Consider the following 21,116-nt stretch of genomic DNA (forward strand, 5'->3'; position numbering starts at 1 on the left):
GAATCTGTAGCCTGGGCCTTCTTAGCAGCTTTCAGTCCCTCAGTATCCACCCCAATGGCCCTTGATACAAAGACTGATATGAGATCTGCTGTCTGCTCCATCCAGATAGCCATATGAAGCTTTCTCCCACTCCTTGCCCTCTTTGTACACAGCAATAAGGCCTCTCTTTCTCCAATGTGGACTTGCCATCTAAGAACCAAGTCTGTACTGATTCCTTGGAAGCCCCCAGTCACACAAAGGAGTCTTATATTCCCAGATCATATTCCCAGATCTTAATGTTGATACAGCTACTTATGAATCCAGTGGCAGTGACTTCACCCACTAACTCCATTTTTCTCTCCTGTCAGGTCGGAATAATAAAGAGCCTTCTAGGTGGAGATAAGGGGGACCTGGCATATAACAGGTGCTCAATAAAGAATGCACTCACCACTATTTCTGTGCATGACTGTGCTTGAATTCGCAGGCAACTAGCTTTTTGAATGAACCAGAAGTAAACACACAAGGAATTGAATGAGCATTGTTCTAAGATGGACCACCTTTGCAGAAAAGTGACTTACATTTGAACCTGGTAAAGTCTTAAAAATATATATATAAAGTTTAGGAGAAGTCACAAGGTCTCCGAAATATCTCATTACCATACAAATTGCAGCATTGAAAGAGCAAGTGTCACTCTAATGGAGACAACCTGCTATGGCCAATCAGGAATTCCAGAGGAGGCAGAAGAAATGCTGTCCATGCTCCACGGAAACCAGGAAAGGCCTTCATGAAGACATCGATGTGGCCTCTCTTCTCGTAGTCTTATGAAATGGATGCGTGGAGGAGCGATGACTAAAAAGTCACACCTGAGGTTGTAGTTCATTATATTTATTTTGGAAAAATATTTTTAAAATGAATTTCTTCATTAACAAAACAGTAAAAAACTCAAATAACATTTGCACAATATTCCATAAATACATTTATATACAAAAAAATATAGTCACATAGACCCGAAGTGCCTTTGTACATATTTACCAAAATTTAAATTATAAAAAAATGAACGTCACAAAATACTCAAGCTTTACAGATATCATGAAAAATATTTTTACAAATCCCAAAAAAATAACACACGTTTTCTTTTTCCCGTCTAGGAAAAAAAAAAACACATCTCAGTATCAAAAAGGACAATAAAGGCAGTTGTGTTTCTAGTTCAAGGAAAGACTGGCTCATAGTAATCCAAGATAGACGTGTGGGCAGTGCGTGCTTCCTATATGAATCAAGTCACTCGTCCATTTAAATATATACTCTTCAAAGCAACTGTCCATAGTGCAATGGGAACAACCAGCAGGCAGTCCAGCGGCAGCCAAAGCCTAGGCTGGCAGTGTCGGGCGCCTCTGCTAACTCTGAGAGAACCAGCTTCGCCTGAACCTGGTTCTCAGCAGCAGTCCCTGGGTTTCCTCTCCCTTCCTCTCTCAGCAGCATTCATCGGGGCTATATCCTTGGAATTTTATTTAAGAGAAATGGGAATTTTGCCACATCGCTTCCATCTTACACCTAGAAGGGCCCAGGAGACAGGACAGGAAGTTAACTGCAGGCAGAAATGGACCCTCTCCACATCACTCCCGTCCACGACAAGAGGGCCGCACACTGACCTCAGTCGCTATAACACACTCATCCTTTTCTGCAGACAGAACATACACCGACTGGTACTTGGTGTCCTTTGAAGTAGAGTAGACAGACTCTGGCCTTTTTCTGTCAGGAATCTCCCCACTGAAAGGAAAATTAGAGAGAACCACAGTAAACACACAGGAAAGTGGTTGAACGCGGATATACCCAGAACATGGACCGGTCTCCCTGCCCTCCTTGCCCAGCTCAGGGCACATACCCCCTAAGTGTTGGGGCGATCTTCTCTTCTCCTGCAGAGCTCTGTGACTGGCACTTGGTGTCACGTTTGCTGTGTGTATCCCTGACCGTGGCTTCATCTCCCTTGAGGTCTCGAACGAGGTTATAGTCCACAGTGGGGTATCGGACCTTAAAGCTGCTCTTCTCGGCTCCATGGTCCCCGTGAAAGTCCGCCTTCTTGTTGGTGTTCTTGATCTGGGTAGCCCCAATGATGCTAACAGAAACGTCCTTCTCGCGCTGGCAATTGGCTAGGTTGTTCATGGTTTCTGTCTCTCCCCCACAGGGTTCAGGTGGAGGCTGGTGTTTCTGTAGCTTCAGCCGGACGCAGACCACCACAGCAGCACAGCCCAGCAGCAGCAGGAGGACAAGCACCACCCCGGCACACACGGCCACCCAGGGGAAGGGCCCGCCCTGGCTCTCCATATGCCTCTCACTGAGGTCCACCACCATGGGCCCTGGTGGTGGCTCAGGGAGCAGAAACTGGCAGTTGGGGCCGCCATAGCCCTGGGCGCACTCACACATGTAGCGCTGGCCCCTCTGGTGGCAGGTGGCCCCATTATGGCAGGGTGCATGCTCACACCTGCTGACAGGGGCGCTGCAGTTCTTGCCCGTGTAGCCAGGTGGGCAGGTACAGGAGAAGTCGTTCACACTGTCCCGGCAGGTGCCCCCATTTGCACACGGGGAGGAGGCACAGTCATCCACATTGTCCTCGCAGTACCTCCCGGAGAAGCCAGCCTGGCACCGGCACAGGTAAGAGTTGCCGAGGTCCACACACTTGGCACCTAGAACCCAGAGCAAGCACAGTCATATTTGGGCACACAGAAGTTTGTTCACCAAACAGACAGAGCAAACATAGCACATGTAAGTCCATAATTTACACACACACCACAGGTACAGTGACAGTTTAGTCTTGTACTACATAGCCTAAAATCTCAAATCCAAGGTTATGGGGAGAGAACTCCAGGTAGAGACCTACACAATAGAAACAGTAAGAGCTCCCCCCATACATTAGGCAAACTCTCTGCATCACCAATGGTCCCCCCATTTCTGCCTCAAACAAGGTCTTGCTAGATTTGCCAGGGTGGCCTGGAACTTGACGGTCCTGTCCCAGTCCCTGGAGTTTACAGATTACAGGCTCTAGATCAGTGTGTTGACAGCACTATATAAAGCATTTTCCTTGTTCACTACATTCACCTCCCAACCACCAGACAGGGCATAATACACTGTTAGATCTAGGTTACAGGTGGAGAAATTAAGAATTCAAGAGAATGTCATGCTCACTGGCTGTTGGTGAAAAGTCAGAACTGAAAACCACCGGAAAAGAGGGAAGACCGACCAGAATACAGAAGGCGAGAGAAGAAGGAGGGGGGAAAGGAGGGAAAGACGGGAAAGCATCTATTGGCTCAGCCTCCCTTCTAAGTCTGTTTTAGGTACCTCTCTCTCACTAGCAAGAAGCTCCTGGTATACAAAGCGTGCCTCTTCATACGTGGTACCCAAATTATCACCTGGAGCTAGACTTCCTTCCCAAAACACCGTGGCTGTGCTTCCTGTGTTTAAGCAGAGCTTGCAGAGCCATGGATAGGAGTGACATGCGCCAAAACACTACTGGCCCCGAGCAAGCTGTGGGCTGCTGACCAGGTCATTCCTTGCATTATGAGTATGACACCAACACCCCCCCCCTTTTTGTCTTCCTTCCTCCTGAATCCTCACGGAATTGACTTGGGGATCCACAAACTCAAGGTGACTCACAGAGCAATGTGTTCCCTAATAAGTGCACCTGCTTTTGGAGCCAGTCCTCCAGACATTTCCCCATTGCCCCTCACCGTTAGAACAAGGGGAAGAGCCGCAGAGATCCATCTTCTTCTCACAGTTGAAGCCAGAGAAGCCCAAGGGGCAATGGCAGGTGTAGCCTCCGTCAGGGTTATCTGAACATCGTCCTCCATTGAAGCAAGGGCCATCTGCACAGGTCATGGCGCTCAGCTCACAGACCTTGCCATAGAAGCCGGGAGGGCAGGTGCAAGAGAAGCTGTCCTCAAGGTCCTGCGCAAGGAGACCACACGCGGCTTTCTTACGCTGTTCCATGAACCCACACATTTTATTTAAAACCGAGGATCTTCAGTCAGCACAGCGCAGTGCCCCCGACTCACCGTGCAGCTCGCTCCGTTCTTGCAGGGGCTAGGAGCACACTCATCTACTTCCAGCTCACAGTTGGCACCTGTATACCCAGGTCGGCAGGAACATGTGTAGCTCCCCTGGCCCGTGTTGGTGCAGGTGGCTCCATTCCTGCACGGCTTATGGTGAGTACAGTAGTTCAGGTCTGCCCGGGTGGAGACAGGAAAGGGGACAGGAAGCCCAAGGTCAAATACAGGAAGGATCTATGTTTCCAGTGGGCATTGGGCTGCTTTGAGGAGACCTGGCAATCTTAGAGGAGGGCCTTACCTTGGTTGCAGAAAAGGCCCCCCCAGCCTTCCTGGCAGTTACACTGCCAGGGTTGCTGGCAGGTGCCATGGAGACAACCTGGGTATCGGATGCACTCATCGCAGTAGCGGCCCTGCCAGCCAACTCTGCACCTTGGAAGAAGCAAAACACAACCATGTCACCTTCTAGATTCATAATGGTATTCTAGCACACCAAAATTATCCTGCAGCACCCATAAGCTACCTGTCCTTAAGTAGCAGGACATCAGGCCATTTAAAAGCTTTAACTCCCCTACCCCTGCCCCGAGCCATTCCCTCCCAGAGTCTCAGATGAAGGGCACAGGGTACCCTGCTTGCCTTTCACATGCACAAGGATTATGGATGTGGAATCTCATTTTCCATACAAGCTTTTTAACTGAAGCCTGTATATTTCCATTATGTACAAGCTTGAGTTAATGAAAACCTATGCTCGTACATTTTCAGGCCTTCAGTAGAGTAATAGCTCCTACTCAACTAACTCCCTGGAGTGTTTTACAGCCTATATGTGAAATATATATATATATATATATATATATGAAGAAGAAAAGGTGAGCCAGGCATGGTGACTTTAGGGAGCCTGAGAACTATTATGAGTTCAAGACCAGGCCATATTACATAGAAAAGCTCCTGAGCAACGTAGAAAGTCTCACAGGAAAAAAAGAAGAAGAAGAAGAAGAAGAAGAAGAAGAAGAAGAAGAAGAAGAAGAAGAAGAAGAAGAAGAAGAAGAAGAAGAAGAAGAGACAAAAAATAACTTTGCAAACTTACTTGCACTCCCCTGGTTTGTCACAGTATCCATGTTGGTCATCACACCCTGGCAGACAGATTGCTGCAAACAAATAAAAACATAGGTTGGAGCTCCAGCCCAGAGACTCCCCAGTATCACCAGGTGGAACTGAGGAAAATTAGCAGGACCTACTCTGTAGGTCCAGGCTGAGTGGATCTCAGGTCACAGAGCCTAGCCCACCCTGGCTGGTGGCTTTGGACTTCATTCAGGCAAGGAATGAGAATTCTTCTTAACATAGTGCGTCTAGGACAAAAGGGCTCTCAGAAGCCCCTACTCCTACCCCTGTCCCTTTTTCTTCTAAAAGAGGGTCAGAAGTCTTCTCCCTCCTCCTCCCCCACTTCCCAATTCTATGCACAAAGCCCCACCTCTTCATATCCCAGAAAGTGTGTGTGCAGATAAGAGTGGACAGCTGGTGTGCAGCGTGCAGGGCAGGACAGCTGCTCCATTGTGTCTTCCCTCCCGCAGCTGCCCCAGCACAACAATGCTGCCCCCCCACCCCCACCCCACCCCGGCCCTAGCCATGTGTGTATGCGCTCACACAAGCGCGTGTGCGCACGTAGCCTTCTACCAATGGGAGCAGGCAGTGTCCCCACCGCCTATCCTCAGAGAGATCTAATCTATGGCACGTGTAAGTAGGGGCGGGGAGAGACCCCAGTGTTTGAATAAGAAAAGTTTAGATTTCTAGCCACCCCAGAACTATTGGCCCTGAGAGAGGAAAGCTACTGTGGGAGGTCAGAGGCGCCCAAAGGGGTAGGGGGGCAGGGGTGGCCACAGGCTGAGGCTTTGAGCTGGCTCACTTCCCCAGTTATGAAACTCATTAATGATCAGCAACTCCAGTTCTTAAGAAAACAGCCAAATTCTTGGCCAAGACGGGAGGGGGGGCGCTCAAAGGATATGGGAAACTAGGCAACAATATGTCCAGGCTCTCACTGAAGTGTGGACCCATCATCCTCAGGCAAAAACTAAAGCTAGAAAGTGACTCGATATCCTCCCCCAGGCACGAACAGAGGTTCTGGGCCTCACAGAGTCCAATGTTCAACTGCTGCAGGGCAGAAGAACAAAAGTTCACCAGGCCCTGACGTTGGAAGGAAATGCCATTCCTACAGATTGGGCAGATGAGGCCTCAGATTGCTGGAGAGAGGCCCCCTGAGGTACAAACAGACCAGAACCAGAGCAGAAGTCCTCCCTGTGGCCCTGGTACCCTGGTTTGCAAGAAGATTATAGGACATCAGCTACTGCCTTTCTTCATTTAGACAAGACAAGGTGCCCTTCAGCCATGTAGCCCTGCACTCTGCCTCAGCACACCTGCTAGCATTCCACAATCCCAAGGATTGAAGGATTCCCTGAAGGACAGGGCACACAGAGTACACCCCAGGGAATCTTTGGAAACAGATTTCTGTAGGCAGGTCAGGCACCCTAACTCTGTGGAGGAAAGGGAGGGCTTTCCAATGGGACATTGTTGCAGCAAGGAGAACTGTTGGAAAATGAGCCCTCCACATCCCCGCTCTGTCCCTCCCTTCCTTCCTCTCTTCCCTTTCTAATACAAAGGCCCTAGGGAGAGCACAGCCTTACTTCCTGACCCCTGGCCTTGTCTCTGAACTCCTCCCTGTGAAGAAAAGCAGCTTCCTACAGTGGACACAAGGTCTCCCTTGTTAAAATGCCAGAATCCAGCCTAACTGCCAACGGCCTTAGCAAAACACTGCTCTTTAGGCCTCAGTTTCCCCACTGAGCCATCTCTACCATCTCCTGTTGCAAAGCCTCGTGTCTTTCCCCATAAATGGACCCTTAGGGGTCATTCTCCAGAGGACTCACGGTCAGTGCAGTACTGGCCTTTCCAGCCAGGGTCGCACATCTTCTCCCCTCTGTCCCCGCAGGTGAAGTGGCCAAAGGCGTCATCCCGAGGTCGGCAGAACACAGAGCAACCTTCTCCGTAGTAGTGCTCGTCACACACAAACCGGTAAGAGTACCGGAGGTCTGTGCGGCCGCTACTGTGAAGGTCCTGAGACCATTCTTCTCCCACAGTGAGGTGCCTCTGTGTGGTCAGGCGGCTGATGAGTCTTTCTGGGTTTTCTGAGAGAGAAGATGCTCAGGTTGGTAATGATAACACCTAGACGCTAGGAACCGAGAGAGTGGTATGGATGCTGTCAAGCCAAGGACCCTTCTTCTCTGAACTCCAGGTGCAGAGTGAAGGTAAGAGGCCTGGGCTGAGTGGGTAAACTGTGTATCAATGGGGAGAATGCATAGTTTAGGGGCTTGGAGTCTTACCTGTTGCGAGGTCATCGGGAGAGTCTGTATGGAGGGCTTCAATGATCAGAGAGAAGGTACCCTAGGGAAAGGGGAGAAGATGCTTGATAACCGGAAGTGTGGAGGAGGAGGAAGGGGAGGAGGAGGAGTTGGGAGACTAGGAGTGGGAGGAGGAGGAGCTGGAGGAGGAGGAGAGGCATTAAAGAGAACCAAGTACAGAGGCTCTCAGATCTCTGTGTTGTGCCAATGAAGGTCAACTCCTATCACTTTCCTTAATTAGAAGAATTTTAAAGAGTGTCCCCCCCCACACACACACCGTGTGTGGGTTTGGTTTTTTAAAAACATGTTAATACAGGAAATTGTATTTTAAAAAGGGGGGAGAGTACTTGATGGAGCAAGGTGGGGTGCAGGAAGAGGAGAGGGCAGCTGTCATTTGTTTTCTGGGGGTGGAACCTCGAGGATGGAGAGCAGCCCCAGCACTGGTAGCAACCCAACCAAGGCCTAAGAGCTAGGGGACAAGAACTCTCCCAACTTTGGGGGTAGGGGAGGGAAGCATTCGACCTTTCAGGTAAGTAGGAGGTGTGTGAGAAATGCCCAGGGCTTGCAAAAGCCTCTGGGGTTCCACACCCCCTCCTCAACTGCCAGTCAGTTCCCAGTAAGAAGTCAAGACCTCAGGCGTGTCTTTGTGGGATTCCCCAACCCTTATCAGTGGCCCTTGCCTTCTTCCCACTGCCAACCACCAACCAGCCACCCCTACCCCTCCAGACCCAGCCGAGTGCGCGCAGGTGCCCACTCACTGGCCAGGTGAAGCCGAAGGGGAATCGGATGGGGTTGCTGAAGGCGGGGTCGATGCCTGCGCCATCAGGCAGGCTGAAGGAGTCGACACCCAGCACTGGCGTGACAGCACTGCCGTAGGTGCAGGGTGGCTCCGGTGACACGCTGGCCTGGTAGTGCTTGAGGCATACGCGAAAGAAGGTCCTGCAGGCGCAAGGCGGGCCAGAGCCCCCGCGGCAGCAGTTGCGGTTCCCCAGCAGCCCCTTCTTGTTGACGAACTCCTGCAGCTTCAGCTCAAATACGCCGGAGCTCCAGACCTGCGCGGGGAAGGGGCGTGAGGTCGCGCCGGCGGCGGAGGGACCCGGGGGCGCGCGGGCCCTTGCTAGGACGCAGAGGCCGAGCGCACCTCAGCGCCCATCCGGAGCTGCCCGCTGCCGGGCAGCTCTCGGGGTCGTCGCTGCCGGAGTCACTTGGGGATGGACAGCTGATCGGCTGGTCCGACTCCCCTCCCTCCACCGCGCAGCAGCCCCGCCCGGCCCCCTACCTGGCACAGCAGGGCAGAGACCACGGCAAGGGCTAGCGCGCTCCGACGGCCCATGGTACCGCTGGACGCCCTTGCTCTCCTAGAGTATCCTCTTTTCTTTCTTCTTCAAAGACCCAGGGATGCCAGGAAAGTCTATATGACCCGAGGAGTACTGGCGGAAAGGCGTCTCTCGGCTCCAGGTGTGCTATCAGGGCCAGGTCGCTTCAGGAGGGTGCGGTGCCTTCAGCTAGGTCCCCGGCAAGAGCTCTACGAGGCACTGAGAAAGGACAACTTTCGGTTTCCTCTTCGTCTGGCTTTCAGTCCACGGAGAGGTGAGTGTCTCCTGCTTTCTGGTTTTGTCTTAAGCTTCTTCGCGGAGGGAAAGAGGAGAAAGGAGATAAGACACAGAGGGAAGAGAGCCCAGATGTTCAGCTTAATTCCCAAGAGAGCTTGCAGTGGCTTCCTTCGCAGGCCTATTAGGAAGCGGCGGTCTGGAAATCCCACCGGTGAGGCGATAATCCGGGGCCCCGAGGGGCGCGGTGGGAACGGTGGTGGCAAGGACTGCGGCGCGCGCCCTGGTTTCCCGGCCCGGCGTCACTCGGCAGCCGCTGCCGCTCCCAGAGTGTTCTAGACCGGTATCTCTTGCACTATCGCCAAGCCTCGCGTCTTCCTCAAGAATTCAGCCAATGCCATGCGAGAACACACACCGAGGACCGGAGGCCGAAGCGTGGGAGGCTCCGTGCCGCACCGGTGCTCTCCCGTGACCTGCCCTGGTCAGACAGGGTAACCGCGGGTGCACGCCGGAGGATCTGGCCCGGGCTGGCGCCTGCCACCCTTAAATCCTGCCGGCCGCTCGCATAACTAATGAGATGCAAATGAGCAGCCCCCCAATCTGGCGAGAGCTGTCACAAAGGAGCCACTTTTCCAAACCCTCCTCTCAATGGATCGCCAAATGGTCAGTGAGCTGTAAAATGTGCAACCCTCCTCCCCGCCCCCCACCTCCCCGCCCCCTAGTCCTCTCTGCCTCCGCCCTCGCCCCTTCGCCTCCCTCCCCCAGCGCAAAACCCGCTCATTTACATTCCTGCAAAACGTTCCCGGAGACGAACCGCTCTGCTCCCGGAGCTGGAGCTGAGGCCGCGTCGCCCACCGCCCCACCGCCACAGGCCCGAAGACCCTAGGCACGCTGGGCGGCCTGAGCCTCCCACTCGCGGTCACCGCTAGACTCGCTCGCAGGACGCGGCCTCCGGACCTTGGCGTTTCCAACACTAGCCGCCTAGGCTCTCCTCGTTTGTTCAGTCCTAGGGACTGAGGAACCGGGGAGAGGTTAGAGGCCCGCGTCCCTGCTGCTGCCCCTCCTCCCTGGCAGCCTCTTTCTAAGGAGGAGTCTCCCGGAGGGGGCGGGGGCGGGGTGCCCGGTAGGAAAGGGACCCTTGAAGAGGTGGGCAAAGGGTGGCAAGAGCACCCCGGCAGTTTGGGAAGTTTGGGGAGGTTAGGCACGCTTATACCTCTGGTGAAGCCTGGCGATTGAGCCTCGGAGAGTGCCGATGGGCTAGCGATCCGGGCCGGACACCCCCAGACACCGCAGTGTCCCGGAGCGCTGCTGTCTCCGTGTTGTCCACGATCACTGGAAATGGGGAATTGGGGTCCGGATAGTGTATTCCCTGAGCCAGCAGAGCCAAAAGCTAAGCTTACCCCTTTCCCGGTGTACACACCCTCTCCCGGGAGATTTTCAACCAACACCACCTTCACTGGTGTCCGGTCCCACTCTCCTGGGTATTCCCCTCAGGCCTCCCTCTGCTTGGTAAAAAGTGAGTTTGGTGTGTGTCGTTCGCGTGGCTGTCATTAAGGCAGTCTGTTATTGTGCGAGGCTGAATCAGTGGCTCTTTGTGCGCTCAGCTGTATGGTAATGCAGACAGCACCTGCTCTCTGCACAATGCGGAGAGAAAGAGCTCCCCTCCGCGCACGCCGCGGCCTCTGCGACAATGTCCGGCACATGTTTGAAAGACTCCCCCCACCTCACCCCCCAACACATAACCTTTACACAACCGTCACCTTATTAGGTTTTTACACATCCATCAGACACTAGAACTTTTGTTTTCTTTTTTTTCTTTTTTTTTTTTTAAGGGAAATGAGTTTATTGGGAGGGCCCAGGACACACGTATCACAATGAATTACCTAAACGGCTCCCCTGGTTACAAGCTCCAGAGAAAAGTAAATGGAGATATAGTCTCTGACTTAGCACCTAGCTTTGTGTTGAGCATGCCATGAGCTGTATATTCCCATCTTTAGAGGGGCCTCTTTACTCCACCCCCACCACCTAGGCAGCTTCATTAGAATCCCGAGGTGTGATTCTTGGAGCTAGTGTTCCTTTGATTGTAGCACAGCCCCTAGGGTGTACCTGACAGGTGTCCTCACTGTAGGTGTTGCTGTCCTGTTGGTGAGAATGAGCCCTGTCCTGGCAGAGTAGCTTGATCATTTAGGCCAGTATCTGGAGCAAGATGTATATAATGCACAGAAAGAGAGGAAAACCTTCGCATGCCCAGAGAAACACTGCTAACAAGAATCTAGCAGTTACTGGGCAGAATCATCTGTGTTGGGCCATCTGGCAACTGAAATTACAGCTCCTTTTCTGATGACCCAGCCTGCCTACTGCTACCCTGTCTCCCAAACACTTTCAAAGTTTCAGAATCAACAGGAATTTCTGCACTTCACGTCGTCATCGCCAACTCACAGACAATCAAAGAGTTAACCAAAAAGCCATGTGTATAATACTCAAGGCTGAGGTGAGAAAGGCAGGGTTAGATCCCACTTTTTAAAAAACCTGTTTATTATAGAACAAATGGAGGCTTCAAAAGATACTGACACCCCTAAGGCACACCCCCATGGCCGTGGCAAAAACAGTCCCTGTCCTTTGTAAACTGTGTAGGGATTTGCTACATCACCACAAGGCTGGGCTAGCTTGAATCCTAACTTAATCTTGCCACCTAGTGTTAGGATTCCTTTTTCACTAGCTAATGTTTCCTGGGAAAGTTACTTTCTGAGAACTCTGTTTCTCAGAGCTCTGAAGCTGCTCTCTGTTGGGACTTGGGAGTGGGACTCAGGTGACAGGGGGTTCCTACAGCAGAGGGGATTCAAAGAAGAAAAGAAACAAGGTCAGATGCAGACTCCTCTGTGCCTTCGAGATTACAAGAAGAAATGAAATATCAGGAACCTTTTAATTAGAAGATGGAAGTGGAAACCAGGCTTGTTTGAATGCCTGTTTAGAAAACTGGAAATGAAAAGTTTCACGCGCAAGGGCTTAGACCCTGAGAGGGGTGGACTTGTCCCAAATCTTGAACAAACCCCCCTTAGTATTAAGTATTTGTTAAATTGACATGGCACAGATTTCTCGATTACAGTGGCAAAGCAGTTCTGAAAGGCATCGTAAAATCCATCAGAATCCTGCCCAACGCATTCATTCTTTTCCAACTTAATTTATGCCACACCATTCTGTATTGGGGAAATCAAGCAGAAAGCTCTTTTTTTCCTCCCTCCTACTCCTTCTGCTCTTCTTCTTCCTCCTCCTCATCCTCCTGTTTCCCCATTCTCAATCGTCCACCCCTAAGTTGGTTCCTATTCCCTTCTCTTTCAAACACAGAGCTAACGGGGAGACTGTTTAACTTCAGTGATTCTATAGGAGCCTGTTGTAGTTTAACTCCTGCGTACCAGTAGCTGAGAGGAACAAAGGACAGACTCGAGGTCCAGCTATTCATCCTTTCTTTGCACTTTAATTTTCATTGATTGGGAAGACAAGGGGAGCCCTTAGGGATTCGAGCCGGGAGGGGGATGACACGCCTTTAGACGCCATCAGCCCCCTAGCCAGCCATCTGCTCCGAACCAAATGGCGTTTTTTCACTCCCTAACTGCATGTCTCTATACTCCCACAGCTAAGCACTCAGAACCCCCCAAATGCAGGAGGGAGCTTAAGCCAGAGTATGTTAAATAGATTTGCCTGAATGTTGGCCTAGCCAACAGATTTCCCCTCCCCACACACCATAAATCCTCACCTTCACCATTAGAAGAAAGAAGGAAACTTTCTTTTAAATGCTTTTTGATGTTTCAGCAAATTTACTGTACAAAGTGTGGCTCATTAGAGCTGAGGAGACACCGAATACATCAGATACAGGACTAGAAGGAAGTATTTGTTGTCTGGTGGTAGTGTTGATTTTTTTCCACATGCCCCCCCCCCCCAGCCCCAATCTGAATAATTGCAATGGGTGGATAGGGCAGACTCAGGTTGCATAATAATCAGAATTAAAGCCACAACAAGTGCATCTGGAGTTCTGTCTGTTATTGATCCTGATTGTTTTCTGTATTTTACTGGTCCATGTGGTAATAAAAACTCCCAGGCACAATTTTATTGAATTAGTCGTGCCCATCCTCAGCACAGGTCACCTAGTCCTGACCCAATTCCTTCATGCACACACCTAAAAGGCTCACTTCTCAAGATACAGAGTTAACCGTGGCTGCAGACAGGGCAGTATCCATGCATAACTCCCAAACAGTTTTCAGACTAGGCCAAGCACAGGTTCAGTTTTCTGTGTAAACAAATCTGGAGACTTGAGCGGGATTTGTGTTTTCTCAGACCCACTGAACACTGTATACACAACAGAGGGTTCTCTCAGTCCTAAGAATTAGGATCCTTGTTCGGAACAACAAAACTGAAACTTCCAAGCAGCAAATCTGGTGTTGATCAAACATGCCAGCTTGCTTGAGGGGAGGAGGAAGAGGAGGAGGAGGAGGAGGAGGAGGAGGAGGAGGAGGAGCCTGTGTATTAATTAGTTCTAGTATCACATCTTGCCCAACAGCCCTTCTGTCCATTTTCCGCAGCCAGTTTTAGAATCAAAAGCAGTTAAAATATTAGGGGGAAAAAGTCCTTGCGTTGACGTGGAAAGGAAGCCTGTACCTGTGGCCCACCTGTCTGGTGTGATCAACCAAGTCCGCAGCACAACTCCCCTTTTAAATTCTCTCTGTGGTGCCAGGGCTGGCCTGGAGCTCAAGATACCCCTGCCTCAACCTCCTGAATTTTAGGATTACAAGCATGCCAACCATAATCCTGGCGCACACACTTTAATGTTTGTACAGACATGTGCACACTTGAATGCAATCAGCATTTGGCTTCCAATTAGACTAGAGACTTCGAGCCTCAGATTCACACCCACCAGGTGGAACCGGTAGGCCTAGCCTCCTCTGCGTTCTGTGGGCAGTACACTCAAAAGGAGTAATGAACCCAAAAGACTCCGGCATGGCGCCCCGTGAACTTCAGAGTGGATCGGGGTCCGAACTCCGTCATGCCGTAGGATCACAGCCCTTTCTTCTTTGATGGAACCGGCTGCCGCCTCCTTCTACCCACCTAGTTGGTGATTTTCCTTTGGGTAGCTAGATAGGAACTCAGAGCCATTGTATGCGCTCCGAGGACACCTCACCCTGGGGTGCGTGGGTCTTGGGAAGCCGGCTGCAGAAAGTTGCAAAGGCATGTGCTGATTTACATGAGAAAAGGGGAGGCGCGTGGCTCAGCTGGCGGCTGCCGCGCAGATGACAGATCGCCCCACCCGAGGCCCCTCCCCCTATGCCTCTCCTTCCTCGGAATCGTGGGTTGTCTGCTCCGGGCTGTCCTGCGCTGATTTCCATAACAAAGCGCGTGTTTACCTGCGGCTGCAGCCCGGGCGGGCGGGCCTTTGTCCCAGGATCAGATTATCCTAGCAGCTGCTCGTGGCCAGCCGAAGAGAGTCACGCGTGCACCTCGCTCGGAACTTTCCGCGGCCTTTGGTCTGGAATGGGTAGCAATGGGGTGAGGGGTTTGTGGGAAGAAGGCTCTAACAGGGGAGGGGTTGCGTTTAGTTTGCTCATACGTTTCTGACTCTCAACTAGAGTTAGCGCCCCTGGGGGCTTCTGGACGGTGGCGGTGCTAGAGAGGTGGCCATCGCTGGGCCTGTGGATGTGGGTACGACTTGAGTCACAAAGCTTTGAGACGAAGTCGTGCTGGTTCCATGCAGCTGGGCCCGGGCCACAGTGCTCTCACCTCACCTGGTATCACGAGGACCAGCTGGCTGTGCGAACGATGTCAGAATGACATCGCCTCCACGCTACCCCTACTCGCTCCCCTCCCTGTCCTCTCTCCTCCCCAGTGTCTAATTGCTCAGGCTCTGGCCTTGGGCGGGAGAGTTTAAAGATTAGGCTCCCAAGAGTTTCTTAAACAATAACCTCAAAAGCCTGGCGCTCTCAGGCTTAACTAGGGTCTGAGCTATGCTTGCTGTGTGAGCACGTGTGGTTCATGGCCTCCCCAAGGAAGTCCCTGTTGGACACAGCAGCACCCAAAGGCCACTCCCAAGATGCCCCAGAGAAGCCTAGGCACCAAGGAAGCTTTTAGTGCTCCAGGCTTCCCTGGCCTCCCCCACCTCCCTTTTCTATGAGCATCTGCCCTGGAGAACAGATGTGGGCACCTGCAGTGACAGGCCGCATATGCTCTGCCCTATTCACAGGCATTCAGACGTGGCACAATGAGAGGCTTTTGTGTGCAGAGAGTCACTAAATATATTAATCTGTACTCCCCAGAGCACCGGGCTGTTTAATTTTTCACTAGCAATAACATCTGATCTAATCCTTAAATCGGCTCCCAAAAGCCTTCCCTCCCGCCCACCCCCTCCGCTGAAAAAAAACGTGTGAAGTTATTCAACTTTCCACCTGTTGCCTGCTGTATTGGGCCGGGTAACTGCAACTTCTAATGTTGGTTCCGGCAGGGGGTGAATGGAAGGCACAGCGCTGAAAACTGCTTGCCACATGAGCATGGCTCTGGTGTGTTTATCAGAAAGGAAACTGAATACTAAGTGTGGAGTGTGGTTCCCCAAATGTTGTGCAAACAAAGAACAATAATTATTGAACAGGCTTCCAGAGCAACTCCGTGCACTCACCCTGCCTGTGTAAGCACCTTTAAAAATATACACCAAGTTCCCATTTATCTCTGTGTTTATTAAACTCTAGTGGTTATTAAAAGTACCACTCAATAGGCTATACAGCCCAAAGGTAACATAAATCTCAGATGTCTTTAAAAAAAAACATTTTTGTTGCAGAACTCTTTTATCTTAGCATCCCTTATTCCATTTTGATTTGTTTTGGGCCACAATGAATCTTTTAGTGCCATTGTAGATGTCACAATGCACAGGGACATCAGGCTGTGAATGAAGACAGAAGCAGTTTAAACAAGCCAAACCCTTTCTTTCCTTTCTGTCCATTGTCTTATGAATGGGCCTTCGGCTGCATTCGGCTGCTAGGAGACCAGATTTGCAAAGCTCCACTCCAGTAAATCTGCTGGGGAGAAAGAGACCCAAAAAAGCAGCCCAGGGACTAGAGAGGAAAGAAAGGGCACAGGCCACACTTTTTCACCTCCATCAGCACATTTTCTCCATCACAAAATGTAAAACATACTTCCTCGTGTTACATTTAAGTTCTTCTGTCTTCTCTTTTCGCTCTTCTGCATCCATCGAGGCACAGAAGGACAGCCATGGATCCACCATCAACATTTGTTTTCCAAGTGTGATATTTTCTTTTAGGAAAATGAGAACCGGGCCTGGGAGCATGCCCATCACCCAGAGCTCTCAGAATAAATGCTAGCCAGGAAGAACGTGGTGATGACTTCATGATCCCAACTGTGACCTGCGCCAGTGTGCACTGGGACTGTTCCTGTCCTCAGTGATACGTTAAGACTAGGAACATCATTGTTCTCCAGTTATGAAGGTCCTCATGGCCACTCATCGCCTGTTAGCTGGTGATCCCTCATTCTTCAGCGATGGACGGAGTCCCTTGACCGCTCACCAGGTCAATGGGAAATCAGAGTGACTCAGAGGCAGGGATGGGGCCAGGCATGGCAGGAAGTGGAAGACTCTTCATTTCCCGAGTCTCAAGGCTTAGAGTCCGTCTGAAACTAGACATACTGTCTGCTTCTCTAATAGCTATAAAATGAGTTCCAAAAGGCTGTGTGTGTGTGTGTGTGTGTGTGTGTATGTGCTCGTGTGTGCGTGTTTCTATTTCCTGAAAGGGTTTGTGCAAAATTATCATGCTTCCTCAAAAGCATGGCAGAATTTGCCAGTGAAGCCATCAATGTTCAGTATTGTTTTCCTCAGAAACGCTTTGCTCCGTTTCTTTAATACACATAGGGATACTCAGCTCTATTTTTAATTTGGTCAGTTATATGGCTCAAGAAATTTTGTCTAAAATTGTTCAAAGAGCTGGGGCTGGAGAGAGAACTGTTAAAAGCACTTGCTCTTTCAGTGGACTGGCATAAGATTCCTAGTATTCACTTGGCAGCTCACAATTGCCCTTAAGTCCAGATTCAAGGAACCTGACTCCCTCTTCTGGCCTCTGCAGGTACCAGTCACACACATGAGGCATACGCATACATGCAAGCAAAACATTCACGCACACACATGCACACACGCACAAATCTTTTAAGTTGTTACATATTCTTTATTCTCTTTACTACGATAATGTCTGTGGTAATACTGTGACATTGTTAGAAGGGTTCATCTATGTCTCTCTTTTTATCTCGGAGAACCAATCTTTTGTCACTAATTTTTTCTCTGTGGATCTAGGCAGCTATTGGGACAGCCATTAGTCTTAGTTTATTCGTTTTTTGATGTCTGAATATGGTAATTTCAAATTTTGTCAAGCTTTGTGGCAGTTTAAAGTGGGAGGAAAAGTTCTCTTGGAATTATGTCTTCATAGGCGGAAGCTGAAACAGATACTTTTGATGCAAGTAACAGAAAACCCTGGTTCCATACTTAGTGTATGAAGAGACTTTGTTTTATTCTACTAGGAGGGAGGGGAGGTCTAAGTGTGGATAAATTAATGGTTCAGCTTGTTACCCAACCAAGGCTTCCATCTGCCCTGTGTTGATGAGCTCCTACATCCTGGGGAATCTCTCACACAGCATGGTCTATCAGAAAGGAAGGGTGTTGTCTCCCTAGATGATACCTTTTACCAACTATAAAACATTCAAATAACAATGTTTCTCTATATAGCCCTGCCTGTTCTGGAACTTGCCCTGCAGATCAGACTGGCCTTGAACTCAGAGATCCACCTGTCCCCACCACCTGAGTACCAGGATTAAAGGCATTCATCACCAGGCCCAACTGTGTATAATAATTTTTGTAAGCTTTAGACAAGTTGGAGTTTGAGTAAGAGTGTACTACCTACTACTATTACTGCTGCTTATTCAATCACTTTAAAATGATCAAATGCTTTTCTTTTACCACATTAATCGATTAAACATTCAAGTAGTTCTTGATTGGTAACAAAAGTAGCCCTTTGTCCACACCATACTGCTCTGCTCCCAACACCCCCTCTCTTTTCTTTCTTTTGTTTTAAAAAATTTATTAATTCACTTTTCATCCCAATTGCTGCTCCCATCCTAGTTTCTCCATCCCATTCCTCCATCCTCTCTCCCCTTCTCTGAGAGACTGGAGGGGCCCCTAGATATCCCCCTCCCGACCCTGTTATATCACTCCCTGCAAGGCTAGGTGCATCCTTTTCCCCTGAGGCCAGAGAAGCAGCCCAACTAGAAGAACATACATGGTCCAGCCCATGTATGCTCTTGGTTGGTGCTTCAGTCTCTGAGAGCCTCAAGGGCTCAGGTTAGTTAAATCTGTTGGTCTTCCTGTGGAGTTCCTATCCCCTTTGGGTCCCACAGTCCTTCCCCCCAACTCTTTCATAAGGGTCCCCAAGCTCCATCCAAAGTTTGGCTGTCCAACTGCTCCTCTTACTCTAATCTCACATCTACCATTAGAATTTACTGTCATATTATATATACAGGATTGTGTGGTTGTGTATCCTTTCCTATTAAATTACAATTTAGTATTTACCTTATAACCATGTAATTAGGGCTGGAGAGATGGCTTAATGGGTAAGAGCACTGACTGCTCTTCCAAAGGTCCTGAGTTCAAATCGCAGCAACCACATGGTGGCTCACAACCACCCATAATGAGATCTGACACCCTCTTCTGATGCGTCTGAAGACAGCTACAGTGTACTTTTATATAATAATAAATAAATCTTTGGGCCAGAGCCAGCAGAGACTGAGCAAACGGGGCTGGCCAGAGTGAGCAGAGGTCCTAAGATTCAATTCCCACAACCACATGAAGGCTCACAACCATCTGTACAGCTACAGTGTACTCACATACATAAAATAAATAAATAAATAAATCTTTTTAAAAACCATGTAATTAGAATGTATGTGTAAGCATGGTTATAAGGGGTTTTTATTGTTTGTCTTTATTGTTCAATGCATATCTGGTTTATTTGCTTATTGATTGCCATTTGTAGCTATTACTACCAAAATCTGAAGATCCCCTTTAGTGTTCTAATGTATTGTGCATTCTGAGGACTCCATTAAATGTTCCTTTGTCTGGTTCATTTTGTTTTCAGCTGGGTTCAATATATTGGCTTTGCTTTCTTTAGAATTTTAAGGCTAATGCTCCACTGTATCCAACGTCGTAGGAGCTCAGGAAGAGTTTCTTTGTCCGCATGACTTCCCGTCTCTTAAATTGGAACTTTCTGTTTCTTCTTCTAGAGATTTTATTTGGTTGGCTGGTTTGTTTAGACAGAGTTATCGCTATGTAGATCAGACATTCTTAAAGTCGAAAAGATTCACCAGTCTCTGCCTCCATGTTCTAGAATTAAAGTCACGTGCCAACATACCCAACAACTCGAAATCCTTTATTTCTGCTGTTTAGAAGTCTTGTAAGGATGTAGCTTATATAGATCTTTTGAAGTTGCCTTTTGAGCACTGATTGTCATTTTCAACATGAAATCAAGTCTTCCAGATAGGAAAGGTTTTCCTGAGAGATTTCTAAAGTGTTTTTATTCCCTTCATTTAAAGTTTTCTCTTTTCCATTTTTGGATACCAGACCACACATTTTAATCTTGTTTTTTTTTTCAGTCTCTTTGTCTTCTATCATCTTAGAGATGGCATCCTACTTATCATTAATTTATTTACATATTAGTTTATTAATAAGTGTATTTATCATTTTAAATTTCAAGATTCCCCTTTGCCAGGAGGTAGTAACCTACACCTTTAATCCCAGCACTCGGGAGGCAGAGGCAGAGGCAGAGGCAGAGGCAGAGGCAGAGGCAGAGGCAGAGGCAGAGGCAGAGGCAGAGGCAGAGGCAGAGGCAGAGGCAGAGGCAGAGGCAGAGGCAGAGGCAGAGGCAGAGGCAGGTGGATCTCTTGAGTTAGAGGCCAGCCTAATAGCTCTGAATTCCAGAACAGCCCAGGCTGTCTTAGAAAAACCCTGTCTAGAAAACAAAAAAGAAAAATAACAACGAAAAAAAAATTCCCCTTATTTTAACTGTCACATTTCTACAATGGCAGATATAATTTTGCATAATAACATCTTTCTCTTCCTTGCTTGTTTTATTTTTCCTAATAACTTTATTTTTGTTCGTTTTTCTCTTTCTTGGTTGTGTATTTTTAGGAGACAAATGCTTTAGGAAGCTCTGGGTAGTACATGAGGACTCTCAGATTGACAGTTGCATGGGACTTTGGTCTGCCTACCTCCACAGTCTACTCATAATTCCCTCTTGCCTCTCATTGTGCACCACCCCTTCTTAGAGAATTTGTGCCCCCTTGGTTTCAGTCTCATAACACCCAAGGTTTTACCCTCAGCTCTTCCTTAGAATTATACCTTTTACTTATTGGTTCTTTCTTTTCTAATTCTCTCAAACCCTCCCACAACCCATCCACCCTTCCACTGTGTCCCTTTTCCTTCCTCAGCATGCCCTGGGTCCGGGGCTAGTCTAAGTACTGCAGACAGAACATAAGCTTTTCTCGAAGACCTTGCGTTGGAGTCTGAAATCAGAGTGCCAGTGTTCTGGTTAGATCTCTGTTTTATGTTGTTTGCCTTCACCTTGTTCCCTGAATGGTAGAAATAGGGCAAGAGGGCTCACAGGATCAAATCTACCATAAGGATCCATCCACTTCCAAAGCATGCCACTTCCAAAGCACCTCAGATAACATCACAGATTTCAAAGTCTGAACTATTTGGGGCACAAACATCATAAGCCTTACTGTGTGTTTCACTGTGTTCTGGTATCTGGTGTGTTTGCTTGTGTCCTCAACCATGGTAAACTCCTTAAGACTAGAGTCCACTTCACATATTTTTAGTGGAACCCAACCATCCCCTACCAGCAAGTTCTGAGCACTGTTTGTTGATTTTACTTGAAAGAAAACTTTCAGTAGGAAATGACACTTGATTATCAGAAAGTTGTCTTTCCAAACCCTCTAATGCATCCACTGTATAACTTGTATTTAATTATGTATTTTGAGTGCTTCATCCTACCATTGGTTCTAAAGGAAATAATAGACTGTTTTCCCTACTTTACTTCCTTGAGTGAGGCTTCATTAGTTCACAAGGGACCAGAAGG

At 49.0% G+C, this 21,116-nt stretch overlaps 1 protein-coding gene across 3 annotated transcripts; it reads right to left on the bottom strand.

Moving 5' to 3' along the window:
• Nucleotides 1-848: 848 nt before the first annotated feature.
• Nucleotides 849-10,427, bottom strand: Dll1 (delta like canonical Notch ligand 1). Of its 3 annotated transcripts, NM_001379042.1 has the most exons (12): nt 10,166-10,427; nt 8,682-9,029; nt 8,161-8,454; nt 7,385-7,445; nt 6,932-7,189; nt 5,101-5,161; nt 4,318-4,448; nt 4,026-4,195; nt 3,702-3,918; nt 1,862-2,660; nt 1,629-1,746; nt 851-1,530 (listed from the first exon to the last, which is right to left on the bottom strand). In NM_001379042.1, exons 2-12 carry the CDS (start codon nt 8,733-8,735, stop codon nt 1,525-1,527), a joined length of 2,169 nt encoding a protein of 722 aa, NP_001365971.1. In that variant the 5' UTR covers nt 8,736-9,029; nt 10,166-10,427; the 3' UTR covers nt 851-1,524. The 3 variants fall into 3 exon arrangements, with proteins under 3 accessions (NP_031891.2, XP_011244569.1, NP_001365971.1); NM_007865.3 differs by lacking the exon at nt 10,166-10,427 and having other exon boundaries at nt 849-1,530; nt 8,682-9,318; XM_011246267.2 differs by lacking the exon at nt 10,166-10,427 and having other exon boundaries at nt 849-1,746; nt 8,682-9,543.
• Nucleotides 10,428-21,116: the final 10,689 nt, after the last annotated feature.

Source organism: Mus musculus, chromosome 17 (assembly GCF_000001635.26).
Source record: "Mus musculus strain C57BL/6J chromosome 17, GRCm38.p6 C57BL/6J".
In the NCBI taxonomy this organism is placed as follows: domain Eukaryota; kingdom Metazoa; phylum Chordata; class Mammalia; order Rodentia; family Muridae; genus Mus; species Mus musculus.

Coding starts and splice junctions, on each gene's coding strand:
- Dll1 (XM_011246267.2), bottom strand. CDS start 8,735: ATGGGCCGTCGGAGCGCGCTAGCCCTTGCCGTGGTCTCTGCCCTGCTG. Junction 8,455..8,681: donor TCTCTGCCCTGCTGTGCCAG/GTAGGGGGCCGG, acceptor TTCCCCGCGCAG/GTCTGGAGCTCCGGCGTATT. Junction 7,190..7,384: donor TCCCGATGACCTCGCAACAG/GTAAGACTCCAA, acceptor CTTCTCTCTCAG/AAAACCCAGAAAGACTCATC.